The sequence below is a fragment of the Hemitrygon akajei genome, unplaced genomic scaffold, assembly GCF_048418815.1.
Source record: "Hemitrygon akajei unplaced genomic scaffold, sHemAka1.3 Scf000172, whole genome shotgun sequence".
Taxonomy (NCBI): Eukaryota; Metazoa; Chordata; class Chondrichthyes; order Myliobatiformes; family Dasyatidae; genus Hemitrygon; species Hemitrygon akajei.
Genome location: NW_027332058.1, coordinates 804,906 through 826,469, shown reverse-complemented (window position 1 = coordinate 826,469; position 21,564 = coordinate 804,906). Strand labels below are relative to the sequence as shown.

Below are 21,564 nucleotides of genomic sequence, written 5' to 3'. Positions count from 1 at the left end.
AAGCTGAGAGCGACGTGAGGTCTCCGCTTGTGTACAAGTAACTGACAAGTACTCACCCGGGATACCGACAATCACAGTCACTGTGTAACAACCAATCCTGTCTTGTAGCATTGTTAGTCTTAGGTTGTTAGAATTTACAGTTCTGCTCGGAATATTCCCAATTTCCACTCTTCATAAAAAAAGAAGCGCCAGGAAACAAACTCAAATAGGTATAACAAAGTCCAGGAAGGAATTTCTTCAACATTTATTGGGTAAAATATTCACGGATCAGAAGTTGTTGGAAGTCCACTGCGTCCGGATGTTGCCGTGCAAAATGTAATCGAAGCACGAAATGGCATTCTTTTATAGAATAATCTGTTACCGACATTGAAAACAACTTGTACAGTGACTGGTGTTAATTACCGCTAATTAGCAATGATTTCTCTGCTTTAGCGAACCGTAATGCCGATGGGGAAATAACACGCCTGAGTTCATAGAACCGAACGCTCCGCATCATGAAACCTCAAGAGACGGCCGATGCTGGGATCGCAACACCAAATGCGATGTTGTCAAACTACTCCGTCTAATGACAGGACATTATCTGCGCATCGCTGGTGACGACAGGAGTCAGTAATCCCGTTGGTGAGTCCTCCTCATCAGCGATGATTGCGAGTGGAGTCTCAGCTCCAATGCAGATATTAATAACTTTAATTAAACAATAAAGTCAGCACTGTCTTGTTGCTTTTCTGTGATCACGCACCACAAATGTGATTCACTGTTACTTTGCTCCGGTGAGAATTATTTTTTCTCGATGTGATACATTAGCATTAGCTCTATTGGTGCAAACACTCACTGGTGGCGCTGTTCCCGGAGTCAGCCGCTAACGCAGTTGCTGGCATGTATGTAGCGCGAGTTACAAAACAATGACCCTGTATTACAGACCCGATCCTTCACCACTACTGTCGTGTTTATTCCCAGAGACAGAGAAAAAGAGAAAACGTCGTGCCAACGTCGGTTTTAATACAAATAAGTACTGGTAACGATATTAAATATGTTACAGAGTCACCAGATAATTTTGACAGTTTGACTTCACCAAGTAATTCAGGGAAGGAGAGAAAGTGCGAATTAAGCTGCTAAACAGAGGTGAACTGTGTAATGTGACATAAATACACGTTCACAGAAAAGCATCAGGATCCATAAAGAGAGCTAATCCTGAAGCACGCTATTCGGTAGCCCACACGTAGAGTCAGAGTCACAGAGAGGCACAACACAGAATATATCCTTCGGCTCATCTAGTCCACGCCAAAACAATTTGAACTGCACTGGCACCACAGCCCACCGTGTCCCTGCCATTCACGTCCCTATCCAAAAATCGCTTATAGGTTGAAATCGTGCTCGCATGCACCACTTGCTCTGGCAGCCCAGTCCGCATTCTCATGGCCACCAGTGACTTCTGGTTGTCGTCCCACCCAAACTCAGTGGAAAAACAAGTCTGCGTACACTTACCCTATCTATACCCCTCATAATTGTGTATACACACATCAAATCTCCTCTCAATGTTCTACATTCTAAGGAATCAATCCAAACCTATTCAATCTATTTCTCAAAGGACCTCCAGCCCCAATAACATCTTTGTAAATTGTACTCTTTCGGACTCGCTAGCATCTTTCCTGCAGGGAGGTGACCAAAACTGCGCACAATAGAAACATGAAAACATAGACACAGAAACCTGTAGCACAATACAGTCCCTTCGTCCCACAAAGCTGTGCCGAACAGCAACTTACTTTAGAAATTACCTAGGAATACCCATAGCCCTCTATTTCTCTAAACTCCATGTAGTTGTTCAGGGACCTCTTAAAAGACCCGATCGTATTCGCTTCCACCACAGTCGCCGGCAGCCCATACCACGCACTCACCACTCTCCGCGTAACAATACTTAACCCTGACATCTCCTCTGTACCTGCTTCCAAGCACCTTAAAACTGTGCCCGCCCCACCCCCCGTGTTAGCCATTTCAGCCCTGGGGAGAGGCCGCTGACTATCCACACGATCAATGCCTCTCATCATCTTATACATCTCTGCCATGTCACCTCTCATCCTGTCACTCCAAGGAGAAAAGGCCGAGATCACTCAACCTGTTCGCATAACGCATGCTCCCAATCCAGGCAACAGACTTGCCCCCACCTACCCTCGCCCACTGCGTGCACCCTGTATCCCTCTCCGTCCCTCTGACCTCCTCTACATAGATTCAACTGTGTGTATGTGTGGGTGGGGGGCCCTATGTTACAGATACAAGCTGAGAGTGCCCTCCTTAATCCGTTTCAACTCCAGAAGTTATCTGATACATCTCACTCTGCAGAGACCTTTTCACCTTTTCTCCACGTCCGGGCACGAGAGGGCAGCGCAGAGCGAGCTTCACTCTGTGTCTGACCCCTTTTTTTTTAACAAAATCCTTTATTACAAATAGCGGTGCTATACAATATATACAAAACAATGGCAAACACAATTACTAAGCTACAAATAGACAATAGACATTACACCAGAATGTTGCCATCTCTATCCACGATGGCATTTACACCCCGCGGAGCCCAACAGTCTCGAAACACCTCTAAGGTCGCCGTGGACTGCGCGTGTTCTTTTTCAATATTTACCCGGGCATGAACATACCCTCTAAACATTGCCAGACAATCTGCCCGGGGAGATCCTCCCGCCACCCGTTTCCAAGACCCTCCGATGGCGGATTTCGCCAGTCCCAGGAGCAAGTTGACTAGGACATCCTCATCCCTCCATGCCCACTTCCTTACTGGATGACCATATATAAATAGGGTGGGGCTAAAATGCAGCCAGAAGGCGAGAAGCACCCCACGCAAATACGAAAAAAGAGGCTGCAGCCTCGCACACTCCATGTACATGTGGTACACGGTCTCCTCCAGCCCGCAGAAGTGGCATGCGGGTGGGAGATCCATGTACAAACTAAAAAACTTATTGCAGGGCACCGCTCTATGCAGCATCCTCCAGCCGAGATCCCCCAGGTGCATGGGAAGAACCCCCTCGTAAAGGGACTTCCAGTGGGGACCCGCCTCACCTCCGGGTGGAAAGACCGACCGCCATGGCGTGTCGGGACGGTGGGCAAGGGCAAGGAAGTGGAGGGTGTGGAACAGCAGCCCATACAAATACCTCCTACTTGCATCCCTGAATAGGACTGTGGGTATCGATGAGAGACGGCTCAAGTTGCGTGGACTCGGCTCCCGGAGAAGATTGCGGGGTCTGGGCCCGACAAGCAGCTCGGCCTGAGTCGGTCCACACAACTGAGCCGCACCGACATCCACTGAGGTAGGACAAGGTTCGGCCAAGACCCCGCCCTTCGCCAAAGGAGGGGATTCCCGGCCTGAGGCGACCATGTTCCAGACTCTCAGTAGGTCCTGATAGAAGCCGGGCAGACTCCGCAAAGCAGTACGGCTGACGCCCGCCGGGGTAGCCGCATGTCTTCGTGAAGACAGCAGCCCCTCCGGAGGAAGGAAGTCGCCAACACGAGCCACCTGGGAGGGTGCTCGGCGTCCAGCAATCTCCGCAGAGTCCTGAGGCGAAGAGCCGCCAGTCGCGTTCGAACGCACACCAGCGACTGTCCGCCCTCTCCCACTGGGAGACTCAAGACCGCTGCAGAGACCCAGTGTTTCCTGTTGCCCCAGAAGAAGTCCACTAACTTCCTCTGCATTCTCGCAACAAACGGGGCAGGTGGGGCCAAGGTGACCATCCGATACCACAACATGGAGGCCACCAGCTGGTTTATGACCACCACCCTGCCTCGATAGGAAAGTACCCTGAGAAGGCCTGACCAGCGCCCCAGCCGGGCCATGACTTTCGCCTCCAGGTTCTGCCAGTTCGCCAGCCAGGTCTCCCCAGAAGGACTCAGATAGACTCCCAGATAGAGGAAACGTCTAATGCTCCACTCAAAAGCTCTCATCTCCTCCGGCGGGGAGTCCACCTGCCACTGACCCACTAAGAGTCCGGAACATTTCGCCCAGTTGATCCTAGCGGAGGATGCTGCCGAGAAAACTTCTTGGCACTCGCGCATCCTCCGCAGGTCATTGGGATCTGTCATCATGAGAATTACATCATCGGCGTAGGCCGACAGGACGATCCTCATGTCCGGTTCACGCAGAACCAGACCTGTCAGCCTTCGCCGTAGGAGGCTCAGGAATGGCTCGACACAGATCGCGTACAATTGACCGGACATGGGGCACCCCGACGTACTCCTCTCCTGAAGGGAATGGGCGCTGCCAGTGATCCATTGACCTTAACAAGGCACTCCGCGGCAGAGTATAGGAGCTGAACTCGGGCCACAAAATGTGGTCCGAGCCCAAAGGCCTGCAGAGTGCCCACCAGGAAACTGTGGTCTACCCGGTCAAACGCCTTCTCCTGGTCAAGAAAGAGAAACGCTGCCCGGGACCCAGTCTCCTGCTGCAGGTGGATCAGGTCCTGTACTAGGTGGACATTGTCGTGAATGGAGCCACCCGGGACTGTGTAAGATTGGTCAGGATGGATCACCTGTCTCAGTACTGAACCAAGACGGTTGGCCATTACCCGGGCGAAGATCTTGTAGTCCGCGCACAAGAGGGAGACCGGGCGCCAGTTCTTTAGCAGGCGAAGGTCTTCCTTCTTGGGCAGCAGGACCGCAACAGCTCTCCGCCATGAGAGGGGCATTTCCCCGGTGGCTAGGCTCTCCCCTAGAACAAGGCTGTAATCGACCCCCAGGACATCCCAAAAAGCCTGATAAAACTCTACACTCAGACCATCTAAGCCAGGGGACTTACCCCTCCGGAGTTGCCGAAGGGCAGTAGACAGCTCCTCCCGAGTCAGGGGAGCGTCCAGACGCGCTGCGTCTTCTGGGCTGACCTTTGGTAAATCTTCCCAGACCTCACTGCACGCCCCCGCATTTGACGGATCTGGTGAGAATAAGGACCGATAGAAAGTGCGGACTTCTTTGATAATTTCGTCAGGATCCGTGATGGAGGAGCCATCAGCAGCCAGTAGCTCCACCAGCTGCTTTTGAATTCCCCGCCACTTCTCCAACGAGTAGAAGGGTGAGCCGCGGTCCAAATCTTGCAGCATCTGGATCCGCGACCTCACATATGCACCTCGGGACTGCTGAAGCTGCAGATGCCTGAGTGCGTCCTTCTTCTCCTGGTATTCCTGCCACATTTGATGGTCTCCACCGGTCGGACCAAGACGGGACTCCAGGTCAAGCAACGCTCTCTCAAGCCGCTCAATCTCAGAGCCCCGCCTTTTGTCGACCCCCTTGTGTACTCCCGACATAAAAACCGGATGTGGGCCTTGCCCACATCCCACCACAGCCGTAGGGAGCTGAACTCTCTCCGTCTCTCTCTCCAGGTGGCCCAGAACGCTCGGAATAAATCCCGGAATCGGCTGTCCTCCAGCAGCCGGTTGTTAAAGTGCCAATACCCGGATCCCACCCGAGGGTGCAGAGGAGTAAATTCCATCCACACAAGGTGATGATCCGAGCACGACACCGGCCGCATGGAGGACGCCGACACGCGGGAGACATAAGCCCGAGAGATATACAGGCGGTCTATCCGGGAACTCCCCTCTCTAGATCTTCTGGAGAAGGCGCTAGAGTCGGGGTGAAGATTCCGCCAGCTGTCCACCAAGTCAAAGGAGCCGACTAGCTCCTTTAACTTTTTCGTCGATGCCGGGTCGCGATAGAGGCCCGAGCGGTCCTCCACCTCGAAGGTACAGTTGAAGTCTCCCCCGAGGATGACGCAGTCCCCAGGATCGATGGAACTCAGCAAGGTGGACAGCTGACAGAATAGGCGCGTCTGCAGCACCCCGCGCCTCGGAGCATACACGTTGATAAAATGCAGCGGTACTCCATCCAGGCGCATAGCCAGGTGGAGCAGACGGCCCGGCACAACATCTTGGCAGAAATCCGTACGATTTCTGGCCGGAAGGTTGGGGCCAACAGGATCGCCACCCCGCTAGAGTTGGAGCTAAGGTGACTCATGTAGACCCCGCCCTGCCTCTCCAGGAGCCAAGCGGACTCGTCCCCCGGGGTGGTATGGGTTTCCTGCAGGAAACTCACCGCGTATCTCCCATCCCTGAGGACTGTGAGGTTGTTATATCTGCGGAGAGAGCGCCTGCTACCGTTTACATTAAGACTAGCTATGGTAAGTTTCATATCGGGAGCACACTAGGCCTCAGCACCGATACCCTTCCCGCTGAGAGCGGTGGCGCCCTCAGCCACACAATCCCGAAGAAAACCAAGAACATTCTTTGCTTTCCGGGCCCGACTGCTACCATCGCTATCGTGTGACCCACCATCTCCCGAAGGAGCGAGGCTGTTTCTCACCCTGATGTCCCTCACCAGGTCATCCAGGAAGGATTTCAGCTGCCGTCTGTCATTCCCCGACACAGCATTCTTCTTCCCCTTCCCCTTCCGTCTGAGGATGACTCGCAGGGACTTCACCAGCCTCGGCACGCTAGGCCAGCGAATGAACTCTCTGATCTCCTCCACAGGTATCAATGGGGATTTTTCAGGAGAGGTGAGGATGTCCATTGTCTCGCTATCAAAAGAATCTCCCTCCAACCCCTCACTGCAGACAGATTCCCCATCTTCCTCCTCATGTGTTGTATAGGTGGCTGCCCCTGTAACCCACACTGCACAACGGGTACCTCCCTCATACCTTCCCGCTCCACCGTCGCATCAGTCTTATCCACATTAGCGACGATGGAGGGAAAATCCCCAGGGACTCCCTGCAGGCCATTAGTTGATGGGTTCGGCATGCAGGTTATGTCACCCTCCCCAGGGGACCCCAGCAGCTCTGGTCCAAGGGATTCATCGGCAGCCTGATGCTGACAGTGAGAGAGCTTGGTCTCCTCTCCGCTAGTCCTATTTAATACATTTGCCGCCAGGGAGGCGCTTACTGCTAAGTCCTGGGTGGAGGGCTCCAGGTCTGGCTTAGTTGTGCAAACAGGCCCAGTACTAGCTTCCTGCACAACCACACCACCCACCACAGGACTGGTGGCTACATCTGGGGATTCAGGGTTAGACACAACTTCCACCCGGATTCCCACCCCTTTCTGGGACTCCCCCTCATCTACATTCTCTGCCCACTTGAGGGAACGTTCCCTTCTCCTCTTCAAGCCGGAGGAGCACACAGGTGCGGGATTCACCGATGGAGCGTTACTCTCCGCCTCCATCACCCCGTACGACTGTGCACTTCCCCGAGCCTCCCGCTCCACTTCAGGGCAAATGGGCGTGAGCTCTGCGGTCTCGGGGGGGTGGAGGTCTCGGGGGCCGACTTCTTCATGTGTTTCGCTTTCTTTCCCCGCACAGGCTCCACCCCGTCCCTCGCCTGAACCTCCCTGCACGTAGCCTCAGGAACATTCGCTTGAACCACAGGGGTAGGAGCAGAGACTGGAACAGACGTAGGAACAGGGACAGGGTTAGAGACAGGGTCAGGGGCAGGAGCAAGGGCCGGCACAGGTGTAGGAGCAGGAATGGGATCAGGGGCAGAGGTCGCTGGGGCACTAGTTCCCGAAGTGGACTCCCTGGGTTTTCGGGTGTTCGGACAGTCCCTCCGAAAGTACCCCACCTCCCCGCACGCATGGCACCGTGGGCGCTCAGAGCTCCAATACACCTGATAATCTACCCCCTCGTGCCGGACAGTAAACCGGCCCTCAACTTCGTCCTCCTTTTCCAGCTTCATGAGTACCTGTCTCCGGAAAGAGATTACGGTACGGAGGGTGCGTCTCTTGAATTTGTGCCTGACGGCAGTTATTTCTAACCGTACTTGCCCCAAGCGTGCTAATGCGGGAAGCAGGTCCTCATTGGGGATGAAAGGCTTTACGTGACCGAGGACGATGTGTTGTGTGGGAGCAGTCACCAGCTCCATCTGTAAAAAGATGTTCTCCACCGTGATCCCTCTACTGAGGGCCCGATGCACCAACTCATCATTCCTCAGATAAAACACTGCCTTCCCGAACTCTTTCTCAGTGGCCAAAACACCATCTCTCCCCAACAAGTCCTCCATAGCCTCCGCGCACTTTTCCAGGGTAATTCCAGTTCGCAAAATACATTGCACCCCGCGTTCCACTTTCACCGACCGAAACAGGGCGTTGTCTGTGGCTGGAGAGGCAGCCGCCTTTGCATAAATCCCCGAAGGCCTGCGACTGCCTGTAGACTGCTCCGGCATGTTGATTCTATGTCCGAATCGAGAATGATACGGTGGTGGTGCTGCTTATAAAGTCTTGGAGCGAGTTGAGTAACTGGCGGGAAAATTTTGTACTCGGCAGTGCCAGGAATTCCAACTCCAGGAAAGGCTCCGTTAGTCCTGCAGAACTTCCAGGCCGTGAGAGGTCGAGAGGTCTCAAACGATGTTTCGGCTCCTACACCGAACGAGAATCCCGACGATAGAGATGGAAGGAGGTTGTCCCGATGTCAGTGGGGGAACAACGGCGTTTGTCTCCGGTGTTTGGAGCGACCCGGCTTCCCGGCGAGTTGCCAGCGGCCACAGCAGGGAGCTACGCAGTTCGCAGCTGTCAACGAACTCCGTCCAAACTCCAGAAAAACTCCAAACGAAGCTTCCACACTAAACCAGCCGCTCATTTAGGTGTCCAAGAGACGTTCCAAACGAATTCCAAGTAACTCACGACCTTCATACAGCAGTTTTTTTTTTTCCCCAGCGCAATCAGAACAGCTTCACTCTGAGTCTGACCCGGGAGTGTGTCATGGGATGATGCAGAGGGAGATTGACTCTGTGTCTCACTACGGAAGTGTGTGTTGTGATGATGTGGAGGAAGATTCACTCTGTGTGTGACCCCGGGTATGTCTGATGGGATGGTTTCGAGGGATCTTCACTCTGTATCTGACCCCAGATGTGTGTGAAGGGATAGTGTGGAGGGACAGTTAATCTGGGTGACCCCGGGAGTGTGTAATGGGACGATGTGGAGGTAGCTTCTTACTGTCTCTGACCCCGGGAGTGTGTGATGGGACTGTGGGAAGGAGATTCACTCTGTGCCTGACCCGCAGTGAGTGTGAAAGTATGGTTTGGAGGAAACTTTACTCTTTGTCTGACCCCGAGAGTGTGTGATTGGTCGGTGTGGAGGGATATTCACTCTGTGTCTGCCCTGGGAGTTTGTGATGGGATGGTTTTGAGGGAGCTTCACTTTGAGTCTGAGCCCAGGTGTGTGTGATGGGACGGTGTGGAGGGAGATTCACTGTCTGTCTGACCCTGGGAGTGTGTGATGGGCTGGTATCGAGGGAGTTTCACTCTGTGTCTGACACCAGGAGTGTGTGATGGTGCAGTGCAGAGGGAGATTCACTCTGTGTCTCATCCCGGGAGTGTGTAATGGGACAGTGTGGAGGGAGATTAACTGTGTCTGACTCCGTGAGTGTGTGGTGGGACGGAGGGGAGGGTGATTCACTCTGTGTCTCACCCCGGGAATGTGTGATGGGACAGCGTGGGGGTAGCTTCACTCTGTGACTGGGCCGGGGGGTGTCTGATGGACGTTGTAGAAATAGCTTCACTCTGTGTCTGACCCAAGGAGTGTGTGCTTTAAGATTACCTGTTTACTCTGTACCAAATAGAAGTTGGCGTTTTAACTTATCATTGTTATCTGATAAGAAATTTCTAAAGTTTTTGGAAAACCATATTACTTTAAGAAAATTTTAAAGGAGATACTGCTGGTACTATAGTCTGGGATACTTTTAAAGCATATATTCGTGGAGAAATTATCTCCTACTCTACCTATATAAAGAAAAAAGCTGACAAAGTAAGATCTGACCTCGCAGCGATATTAAAAGATCTTGATCAAAAGTATGCCCTATCTCCAGATCCAAGTATATATAATAAGCGTATTGAAATCCAATCCAAGTATAATCTTCTGCTGACTTACCCAATTGAACGACAGCTGTTGAGAGATAAAACTCAATTTTACATTCACGGGGATAGAACAGGTAGTTTATTGGCCAATCGCTTAACATCTTTCACAGCTAATCGTCAAATCACAGAAATTTTTAAAGATAATCGTACTATAATATCTGACCATTCTGAAATTAACAACGTATTTAAAGACTTTTACCTTAAGTTGTATCAGTCTGACTCTTCTTTAGATGATACCTATATGAATGCTTTTTTCAGCAATATCAACATTCCTACATTGTCTGCTGATAGTCTAACACAGTTAGGTCAGCCTATTTCCAATGAAGAAGTGGCTGAGGCTATACGTGATTTACATTCTGGTAAGACCCCAGGACCCGATGGCTTTCCTGGGGAGTTTTATAAAACTTTCACTACATTACTTACACGTTCTTTACCCTCTGTTTTATCAGAGTCCTTTAAATCAGGCAAACTCCCTCAATCTTTTTATGAAGCTTTTATTTCTCTTAATCTTAAAAAAAATAAAAATCCAGCTGAATGTTCTTCATACATCCCTTTATTAAATATTGATGCAAAAATCTTAGCTCGAAGACTTGAAAATATTTTACTATCTATCACATGACCAGACAGGATTTATTAAAAATCGTAACTCACATTTTAATATACGTCGGTTATTGAATGTGATACATTCACCATCCAAAAAAATATCAGAGTGTATATTATCCTTAGATGCATAAAAAGCCTTTAAAGGATTGAGTGGAATTATCTTTTTAAGACCTTAGAAAAGTTTAATATTGGGCCTAATTTTATTCGTTGGGTGAAAGTAATTTACGTCCCCTACCGCTCAGGTTATTACTCGCAAATTTCTAAGCCCTTTAAATTACAGTGGGGAACTAGACAAGGTTGTCCTCTTAGTCCTTTACTTTTTGCTTTAGCTATAGAACCGTTAGCAATAGCATTTCGAGAATCTAAGGACATTTCTGGTATACTGAGGGAAGGTATGACTCATAAAATTTCATTATACGCTGATGATATTTTACTTTTTATCTCTAACACTGAAACTTCTTTACCTTCGGTTCTTTCTTTAATTTCCAAGTTTAGTTCTTTTTCAGGATATAAGCTGAACTTAAATGTGAGCTATTTTCTTAAATGATCTAGTGTCATCAATTGCCAAATTTCCATTCCAAGTTGTTACAAGTCAATTTACATATCTCGGTGTAACAATTACTAAAAATTTCAAGAATTTATTTGAAGAAAACTTAAACCCCTTATTGAATTATGTGAAAAAGATGCTTTCTAAATGGTCTCCTCTTTCTTTATCCCCAATTGGCTGAATTAATTTGATTAAAATGAAAATTCTTCCTAAATTTTTATATCTTTTTCAGGCCTTATCTATTTTTATTCCTAAGACCTACTTTGATTCTTTAGATTCAATTTTAACATCTTATATTTGGAATAATAAACAAGCTTGTTTAAGTAAAGTTTACCTACAAAGAAATAAAGGGATGGGTGGATTAGCCCTACCCAATTTTAGGTTTTACTATTGGGCTGCCAATATAAGGAATATTACTTTCTGGTCTTACTATATTTATCGTAAAGATTGTCCATCATGGGTCTCCTTAGAAGTTAATTCTGTAAAAAAATTCCTGTATTGTCTCTCTTCTTGGATCATACTCTTTTTCAGCAAATAAAATAACAGATAACATAATTGTTAAGCAAACTTTAAGGATTTGGTCTAAATTTAGGAAATTTTTTGGTTTAGCGAATTTTTCATTATCATCTCCCATTCTCCTTAATTATTTTTTTTTATCCCTTCCATGGCTGACAAATTCTTTAAGGATTGGGATGAACTAGGTATTAAGTGTTTTTGGGACCTGTTTATCTCAGGATCTCTTGCTTCATTTTACCAATTGTCAACTAAATTTGCACTCCCAAAAACACATTTTTACAGATACCTTCAAAGTAGAGATTTCTTACATTTCCAATTAACAACTTTTCCTATAGATCCTGATAAAAATTTACTGGACGATCTTTTAAATTTAAAACCTTTTGTTAATGGTCCTATTACCAGTATCTATAACTTGTTGATTGATTCTAGACAAGACATTTTAGATAAAATAAAAAAAGCTTGGGAGGATGACCTCAATTGTCAGATTTCTGATGATAGATGGAATAAAATTCTTAAACGGGTTAATAAATCATCTTTCTGTGCTCGTCATTCTCTTCTACAATTTAAAGTGGTTCATAGAGCTTACATTTCTAAACAGAAGCTGTCCAGTTTTTATCCGAATGTTTCTCCACTTTGTAATAAATGCAACTCTGTTGATGCCTCTTTAATTCATATGTTTTGGTTTTGCCCTAACATTGAAAAGTTTTGGCGGGAAGTATTCCATACCTTCTCACAACTTTTTAGGGTCCAATTTGACCCAAATCCCCTTACTGCCTTGTTTGGTATTATTGCAGATGAAGATATAACTTTAAATACTTCTAACCTACAGGTTTTAGTTTTTCCTTCTCTTTTAGCAAGGGGAGCAATCTTGCTTAAATGGAAGGAGTCTACCCCTCCTACACATCTTCAATGGCTATGTGATATGTCTTACTTAAATTTAGAAAAGATCCACTGCTCAGTCTTAAATTCGAAACAATCTTTTTATGATATCTGGGGACCTTTCCTAAATTACTTTTCCAATTTATAAAGTTTAACAGTGCACAGACTTTTATGTATATTTTTATCTTCTCTTCTTAAGCGATTATGTTTTCTTTTCTAATTTATCCATTATCATCCATCAGCTTTTTTCTTTGGTAGTTGGTAGGGGGTTGACATTTTTAACTTAAAAAATTTATTTTATGCTGTATGACCTATCTTTAAATTTTTGATTACAGAGTGGTATACCTTTATGTGATGTGCTATAACATTTTGATCAAATATATGAATGTACACACTTTATGTTGAGATGTGTTGCACTCTGTAAATCTTGTTTTTTTATTCTTCTGAATAAAAATATTGTAAAAAATGTGTGTGCTGGTACAATGCAGAGGGAGATTCACTGTGTCTGACCCTGGGAGTTTGTGATGGGATGGTTTTGAGGGAGCTTCACTCTGAGTCCGACACCAGGAGTGTGCAATGGGACGGTGTGGAGGGTCATTCAGTCTGTGTGTGACCCCGTGAGTGTCTGATGGGACAGGCCATCTTGGCCCTTTTCGTCCATGCTAAACGCTCTCTCTCTACCATGTCTCATTGACCTGCACTCACCCCATAACCATCCATTCCTCTCCTGTCCATATACCTATCCAATTTTTTTTTTAAATGACAAAATCAAACCTGACTCTGCCACTTCTACTGGAAGCTTGTTCCACACAGCTACCACTCTCTGAGTAAAGTTGTTCTCCATCGTGTTACCCCTAAACTTTTGCCCCCTAACTCTCAACTCATGTCCTCTTGTTTGAATCTCGTCTACTTTCAATGGAAAAAGCCTATCTACGTCAACTCTATCTATCCCCCTCATAATTTTAAATACCTCTATTAAGTCCCCCCTCAACCTTCGACGCTCCAAAGAATAAAGACCTAACTTGTTCAATCTTTCCCTGTAACTTAGGTGCTGAAACCCAGGTAACATTCTAGTAAATCTTCTCTGTACTCTCTCTGTTTTCGTGACATTTTTCCTATAATTCGGTGACCAGAACTGTACACACTACTCCAAATTTGGCCTGACCAATGCATTGTACAATTGTAACATTACATCCCAACTCCTTTACTCAATGCTCTGATTTATCAAGGCCAGCATACCAAAAGCTTCTTTCACCACCCTATCCACATGAGATTCCACCTTCAGGGAACTATGCACCATTATTCCTAGATCACTCTGTTCTACTGCATTCCCCAATGCCCTACCATTTACTATGTATTATTTCAGTTCATCGGGTGCTGGTGGCAGCAGTAACCCCAGGTCACTGTTTCTCCTCTAATGAGACTCATGTCCGACACCAAGACGGGAAGTTACAGCGGTTTATTGATAACATCATGACAGATGTAAATCGACTCACTCACAGTCACACACAATTAACTGACCGGCGACAACGAGTGACCGGTTGAATAATCAGTCCCGTTTCTCACCGTCACTCTGCATCGGGGAACCGATGATTATAAAATCACACTTCAGGGCCGTGTCCGGGATCGCTGCAGATCCAGGGTCACTGCCGAGGGATTTGTCAATTTAACATCATTAATATCTGCCAGACTGCCGAATGCACCGTCCTCAGCAAAGGGAGCAAAAGGATTCTCTCCCGGGATAATCCCACCCCGGGACACCGGTGTCCCAGACTGAGCCCCGGACTCCCGGGCTCTTCCTGTCTGGGTAATTCTCCGGGTGTCACGTGGGAGTCTCGAACACTCACATCCGGCGGAAGCTGTCCCGCCGGACAACAGGCGGAAACACGTCACTGCGGGACCGCTCCAGCGCGAGAGACCCGAGCCGGTTCCGTTAAAACCGTTGCGAATCTCCCCTGGCGCGCGGACATTAAAGGTAAGGGCGGGAGTTAAAGGGGAGGGCGGGGTATCGGCCAAATGTCCCCATCCCGCGGGCGGGGATGTTCACACATTAGATGTTCACAGATCCACTCTCAGTCCGGGTCTGACTCCCCGCAGAGATCTCAGTGTCTCCTGCCCGGTCTCGCTGAACCGATTCCCCCTCAGCCTGAAACAGATGGAAGAATAAAGATGAAATAAACAGATTACACAAAAGTGTCAGTAACAGGGGACCGGGGTTAATGTTTCAACAACACTCACAGACAAATATCACCAGAAAACCCGCGGATCCGCTGATATTTTATCACATTGAACATTAACACAAACACTCACCAGATCCACTCCAGACTCGGGAGGGTCAGTATGAGGCGGCGGAGAGCGGGGACAGATCCGTCTGTCAGAGAGTTTGATCCCAGGTTCAGCACCGTCAGTGATGGTTTTGTACTGAGAGCGGAGACGAGATCCTCGGCACCAGAATCAGTGAGACCGACTTTGGACAGCCTGGAGATGAGAGAGAGTGAGGGTGAAGGACACAGAGAGACAGGAGACGGTACAAATCCCCAGTGTTTATCAGTAACACAATTACTGATCACATTAATGTTCAGTGTCAGACACCCAGTGACTGTAAACACAGTCTCCCACAGTCTGGTACTTACCACAGTTTCTGTATTTTACACTCCGGGTTCCTCAGAGCCGCAGACACCAGTTTCACTCCTGAATCTCCCAGTTTATTATCATTCAGGTCCAGCTCCGTCAGTGATGGTTTTGTACTGAGAGCGGAGACGAGATCCACGGCACCAAAATCTGTGAGACTGACACCCCTCAGCCTGGAGATGAGAGAGAGTGAGGGTGAAGGACACAGAGAGACAGGAGACGGTACAAATCCCCAGTGTTTATCAGTAACACAATTACTGATCACATTAATGTTCAGTGTCAGACACCCAGTGACTGTAAACACAATCTCCCACAGTCTGGTACTTACCACAGTTTCTGTATTTTACACTCCGGGTTCCTCAGAGCCGCAGACACCAGTTTCACTCCTGAATCTCCCAGTTTATTATCATTCAGGTCCAGCTCCGTCAGTGATGGGTTTGTACTGAGAGCGGAGGCGAGATCCTTGGCACCAGAATCTTTGAGACCGACATCCCTCAGCCTGGAGATGAGAGAGAGTGAGGGTGATGGACACAGAGAGACAGGAGACGGTACAAATCCCCAGAGTTTATCAGTAACACAATTACTGATCACATTAATATTCGGTGTCAGACACCCAGTGACTGTAAACACAATCTCCCACAGTCTGGTACTTACCCCAGTTTCTGTATTTTACACTCCGAGTTCCTCAGAGCCGCAAACACCAGTTTCACTCCTGAATCTCCCATTTCATTATAACTCAGGTCCAGCTCCGTCAGTGATGTGTTTGTACTGAGAGCGGAGGCGAGATCCTCGGCACCAGAATCTGTGAGACCGACATTGTCCAGCCTGGAGATGAGAGAGAGTGAGGGTGAAGGACACAGAGAGACAGGAGACGGTACAAATCCCCAGTGTTTATCAGTAACACAATTACTGATTTTTTTTCTTCAGCACGACTGTGCAAGTCGGCCAGTGAGAACAGCGAGAAGAGTTTAAAAGGAAGACAGATTTACAGAGCGAGCGTCAGAGGAGCGGGTGACAGAGTAGGAAGGCTTTGGCTCAACGGGGCTTCGGCGATAAAGGGTCAAGGTGAGGTAGGTTATCTGTTTACAATACAGACAGAGAGTATGTGTGTGAGGCTGGTTTTCTGTGCTCGGTGTCAGATGTGGGAGATCCTGGAGACTCCCAGCCTCCTGGACGGCAACATTTGCACCCGGTGTGTCGAGCTGCAGCTCCTTAGGGACCGAGTTAGGGAACTGGAGATGCAGCTCGATGACCTTCATCTGGTCAGGGAGAGCGAGGAGGTGATAGAGAGGAGTTACAGGCAGGTGGTCACACCGGGGCCATGGGAGACTGAAGAAGTGGGTCACAGTCAGGAGAGGGAAGGGCAACATGCAGGTACTAGTGAATACCCCTGTGGCTGTACCCCTTGACAATAGGTACTCCTGTTCAAGTACCTATATAGCGGGGGGGGGGGGGGGGGGGTGGCGGCCTAAGGCGGGGGCGTGGGGGAAGCAACAGTAGCCGTGCCTCTGACGCAGAGTCTGGCCCTGTGGTCCAGAAGGGCAGGGAATGGATGGCAGTAGAGAGACGGGATTTCGTAGTTAGCGGGTCAGACAGGCGAATCGTTGGGACACAGGAAGGAAACACATCAATGGCGGTAGTTTGGCTCCCAGGTGCCAGGGTCCGGGGTTTTCAGATCGCGTCCAAGATATCCTGCAGTGGGAGTGAGAACAGCCAGAGGTCGTGGTACATATTGGTACAAATGACATAGGTAGGAAAAGGGAAGAGGTCCTGAAAACAGGCTACAGGGCGTTAGGATGTAAGTTGAGAAACAGGAACACACAGGTAGTAATCTCGAGATTACTGCCTGTGCAACAAGACAGTGAGAATAGGAATAGGATGAGGTTAAGGATAAACGTGTGGCTGAGGGATTGGAGCAGGAGGGAGGGATTCAGATTAATGGATCACTGGGACCTCTTTTGGAGCAGGTGTGACCTGCACAGAAAGGATAGGTTGCACTTGAATCCCAGGGGGACCAATATCCTGTCAGGAAGGTTTGCTAAGGCTGTTGCGGAGAGTTTAAATACAATTGCTGGGGGGTGGGAAATGAACTGATGTGACGGAGGAGAGGAAGGTTGGCTCACAAATAGAGAACATTTGGAGAGAATGCGAAAGGGAGGATAGACAGGAGATAGAGAAGGGACACATTCAGTCCTATCATTTGAGATGTGTCTAGTTTAATGCAAGGAGTATGATGAATAAAACGGATGAGCTTAGAGCGTGGATCAGCTCTCGGAGCTATGATGTGGTGGCCATTACAGAGACTAGGATGGTGCAGGGGCAGGAATGGTTACTTCAAGTGCCAGGATTTAATTGTTTCAGAAAGGACAGGGAGGGAGGCAAAAGAGGTGGGGACCTGGCACTGTTGATCAGAGATAGTGTCATGGCTGCAGAAAAGGAGGACGTCATGGAGGGGTTGTCTACGGCGTCTCTGTGGGTGGAAGTTAGGAACAGGAAGGGGTCAATAACTCTACTGGGTGTTTTGTATAGACCACCCAACAGTAACAGGGACATCGAGGAGCAGATAGGGAGACAGATTCTGGAAAGGAGTTTTAATAACAGGGTTGTTGAGGTGTGAGATTTTAACTTCCCAAATATTGATTGGCATCTCCCTTGAGTGAGGGGTTTTGATGGGGTGGAGTTTGTTAGGTGTGTTCAGGAAGGTTTCTTGACACAATATGTAGATAAGCCTACAAGAGGAGAGGCTGTACTTGGTCTGCTATTGGGAAATGAACCCGGTCAGGTGTCAGTTCTGTCAGTGGGTGAGCATTTTGGAGATAGTGATCACAGTTCTAGCTCTTTTACCATAGCATTAGAGAGAGATAGGAGCAGGCAAGTTAGAGGAAGGGGAACTATGAGGCTATCAGGCTGGAACTTGTAAGCATAAATTGGAAACAGATGTTCTCAGGGAAATGTACCGAATAAATGTAGAAAATGTTCAGGGGATATTTGCGTGGGGTTCTGAGTAGGTACGTTTCAATGAGACATGGAAAGGATGGTAGGGTACAAGATCCGTGGTGCACAAAGGCCGTTGTAAATCTAGTTAAGAAGAAAAGAAGAGTTTAGGAAAGGTTCAAAAAATTAGGTAATGATATGAATTTGGAAGATTATAAGGCTAGCAGGAAGGAGCTTAAGAATGAAATTAGGAGAGCTAGAAGGGGCCATGAGAAGGCCTTGGTGGACAGGATTAAGGAAAACCCCCAAGGTATTCTGCAAGTATGTGAAGGGCAAGAGGATAAGATGTGAGAGGATAGGACCAAAAAAGTGTGACAATGGAAAAGTGTGTATGGAAGCGGAGGAAATAGAGGAAGTATTTAATGAATCATTCACTTCAGTATTCACGACGGAAAAGGATCTTGGCGATTGTAGGGATGACTTGCAGTGGACTGCAAAGCTTGAGAATGTAGATATTAAGAAAGAGGATGTGCTGGAGCTTTTGGACAGCATCAAGTTGGATAAGTCACCGGGAGATGGTGGGATGTACCCCAGGCTACTGTGGGAAGTGCGGGAGGAGATTGCTGAGCCTCTGGAAATGATCTTTATATCATCAATGAGGATGGGAGAGGTTGCGGAGGATTGGAGGGTTGCGGATGTTGTTCCCTTATTCAAGAAAGGGAGTAGGGATTGCCTAGGATATTACAGCCTAGACAGTCTTACTTCAGTGGTTGGTAAGTTGATGGAGAAGATCCTGAGAGGCAGGATTTATGAACAATTGGAAAGGCATATGATTAGGAATAGTCAGCATGGCTTTGTGAAAGGCAGGTCGTGCCTGACGAGCCTGAAGGGCCAATAATGTGCTCTATATTTTCTATATTTCTTTGTTTCTACTGATCACAGTAATATTCAGTGTCAGACACCCAGTGACTGAAAACACAATCTCGTACAGTCTGGTATTTATTCCAGTTTCTGTATTTCACACCCCGCATTTCTCAGAGCCGCAGACACCCGTTTAACTCCTGAATCTCCCAGTTTATTCTTACTCATGTTCAGATGGGTCAGTGATGGGTTTGTACTGAGTGTGGAGACGAGATTCTCGGCACCAGAATCTGTGAGACCGACACCCCACAGCCTGGAGATGAGAGAGAGGGAGGGTGAAGGACACAGAGAGACAGGAGATGGTACAAATCCCCAGTGTTTATCAGTAACACAATTACTGATCACATTAATGTTCAGTGTCAGACACCCAGTGACTGTAAACACAATCTCCCACAGTCTGGTACTTACCCTAGTTTCTGTATTTTACACTCCAATTTCCTCAGAGCCGCAGACACCAGTTTCACTCCTGAATCTCCCAGTTTATTATCACTCAGGTCCAGCTCCGTCAGTGACGGTTTTGTACTGAGAGCGGAGGCGAGATCCTCGACACCAGAATCTGTGAGACCGACATTGTCCAGCCTGGAGATGAGAGAGAGTGAGGGTGAAGGACACAGAGAGACAGGAGACGGTACAAAACCCCAGTGTTTATCAGGTACACAATTACTGATTTGTTTTTGTTCAGCACGACTGCGCAAGTCGGCCAGTGAGAACAGCGAGAAGAGTTTAAAAGGAAGACAGATTTACAGAGCGAGCGTCAGAGGAGCGGGTGACAGAGTAGGAAGGCTTTGGCTCAACGGGGCTTCGGCGATAAAGGGTCAAGGTGAGGTAGGTTATCTGTTTACAATACAGACAGAGAGTATGTGTGTGAGGCTGGTTTTCTGTGCTCGGTGTCAGATGTGGGAGATCCTGGAGACTCCCAGCCTCCTGGACGGCAACATCTGCACCCGGTGTGTCGAGCTGCAGCTCCTTAGGGACTGAGTTAGGGAACTGGAGATGCAGCTCGATGACCTTCGTCTGGTCAGGGAGAGTGAGGAGGTGATAGAGAGGAGTTACAGGCAGGTGGTCACACCGGGGCCATGGGAGACTGAGGAAGTGGGTCACAGTCAGGAGAGGGAAGGGCAAGAAGCAGGTACTAGAGAGTACCCCTGTGGCTGTACCCCTTGACGATAAGTACCCCTGTTCGAGTACTGCCGGGGGGTGGTGGCCTATGGGTTGGGGAGCATCAGTGTCAGTGCCTCTGGCACAGAGTCTGGCCCTGTGGCTCAGGAGGGCAGGGAAAGGAAGAGGATGGCAGCAGAGATAGGGGACTATAGTCAGGGGGTCAGACAGACGATTCTGTGGACGCAGGAAAGAAACTCAGATGGTAGTTTGCCTCATAGGTGCCAAGGTCTGGGATGTTTCTGATCACGTCCAAGATATCCTGCAGTGGGAGGGAGAACAGCCAGAGGTCGTGGTACATATTGGTACCAGTGACATAGGTAGGAAAAGGGAAGAGGTCATGAAAGTAGACTACAGGGAGTTAGGAAGGAAGTTGAGAAGCAGGTCCTCAAAGGTAGTGATCTTGGAATTACTGCCTGTGCCACGCGACAGTGAGAATAAGATTAGGATGAGGTGGAGGATAAACGTGTGACTGAGGGATTGGAGCAGGAGGCAGGGATTCAGATTTCTGGATGATTGGGACCTCTTTTGGAGCAGGTGTAAACTGCACAAAAAGGACTGGTTGCACTTGAATCCCGGGGGACCAATATCCTGACAGGAAGGTTTGCTAAGGCTACTGGGGAGAGTTTAAACTAGAATTGCTGGGGGAGGGAACCAAATTGATGTGATGGAGGAGAGGAAGGTTGGCTCACAAATAGAGAGAATTTGGAGACAGTGTGAAAGGGAGGATACGTAGGTGATAGAAAGGGAGACACTAGGTCAGATGGTTTGAGATGTGTCTATTTTAATGCAAGGAGTATGATGAATAAATCAGATGAGCTTAGAGCGTGGATCAGCTCTTGGAGCTATGATGTGGTGGCCATTACAGAGACTAGGATGGTGCAGGGGCAGGAATGGTTACTTCGAGTGCCAGGATTTAATTGTTTCAGAAAGGACAGGGAGGGAGGCAAAAGAGGTTGGGACCTGGCACTGTTGATCAAAGATAGTGTCATGGCTACAGAAAAGGAGGAAGACATGGAGCGGTTGTCTACGGTGTCTCTGTGGGTGGAAGTTAGGAACAGGAAGGGGTCAATAACTCTACTGGGTGTTTTGTATAGACTACCCAACAGTAACAGGGACATCGAGGAGCAGATAGGGAGACAGGTTCTGGAAAGGAGTAATAATAACAGGGTTGTTGAGGTGTGAGATTTTAATTTCCCAAATATTGATTGGCATCTCCCTAGAGTGAGGGGTTTAGATGGGGTGGAATTTGTTAGGTGTGTTCAGGAAGGTTTTCTGACACAATATGTAAATAAGCCTACAAGAGGAGAGGCTGTACTTGATCTGGTATTGGGAAATGAACCTGGTCAGGTGTCAGGTCTCTCAGTGGGAGAGCATTTTGGAGATAGTGATCACAATTCTGTCTCTTTTACCATACCCCTAGAGAGGTATAGGATCAGGTAAGTTAGGGAAACCTTTAACTGGAGTAAGGTGAACTAAGGGGCTATCAGGTTGG

At 48.2% G+C, this 21,564-nt stretch overlaps 1 protein-coding gene across 1 annotated transcript in view; it reads right to left on the bottom strand.

The window, feature by feature from the left end:
* Positions 1–15,054: 15,054 nt before the first annotated feature.
* The window catches only part of LOC140724192 (uncharacterized), a 283,664-nt gene continuing 277,154 nt past the window's right edge, over positions 15,055–21,564 (bottom strand). Inside the window, exons 39-42 of the mRNA XM_073038679.1 lie at positions 19,320–19,490; positions 15,711–15,881; positions 15,385–15,555; positions 15,055–15,229 (exon numbers count right to left, since the gene is read on the bottom strand). Of these exons, the coding sequence (XP_072894780.1) occupies positions 15,055–15,229; positions 15,385–15,555; positions 15,711–15,881; positions 19,320–19,490 (688 nt within the window). The remainder of the gene's footprint in view (positions 15,230–15,384; positions 15,556–15,710; positions 15,882–19,319; positions 19,491–21,564) is intronic.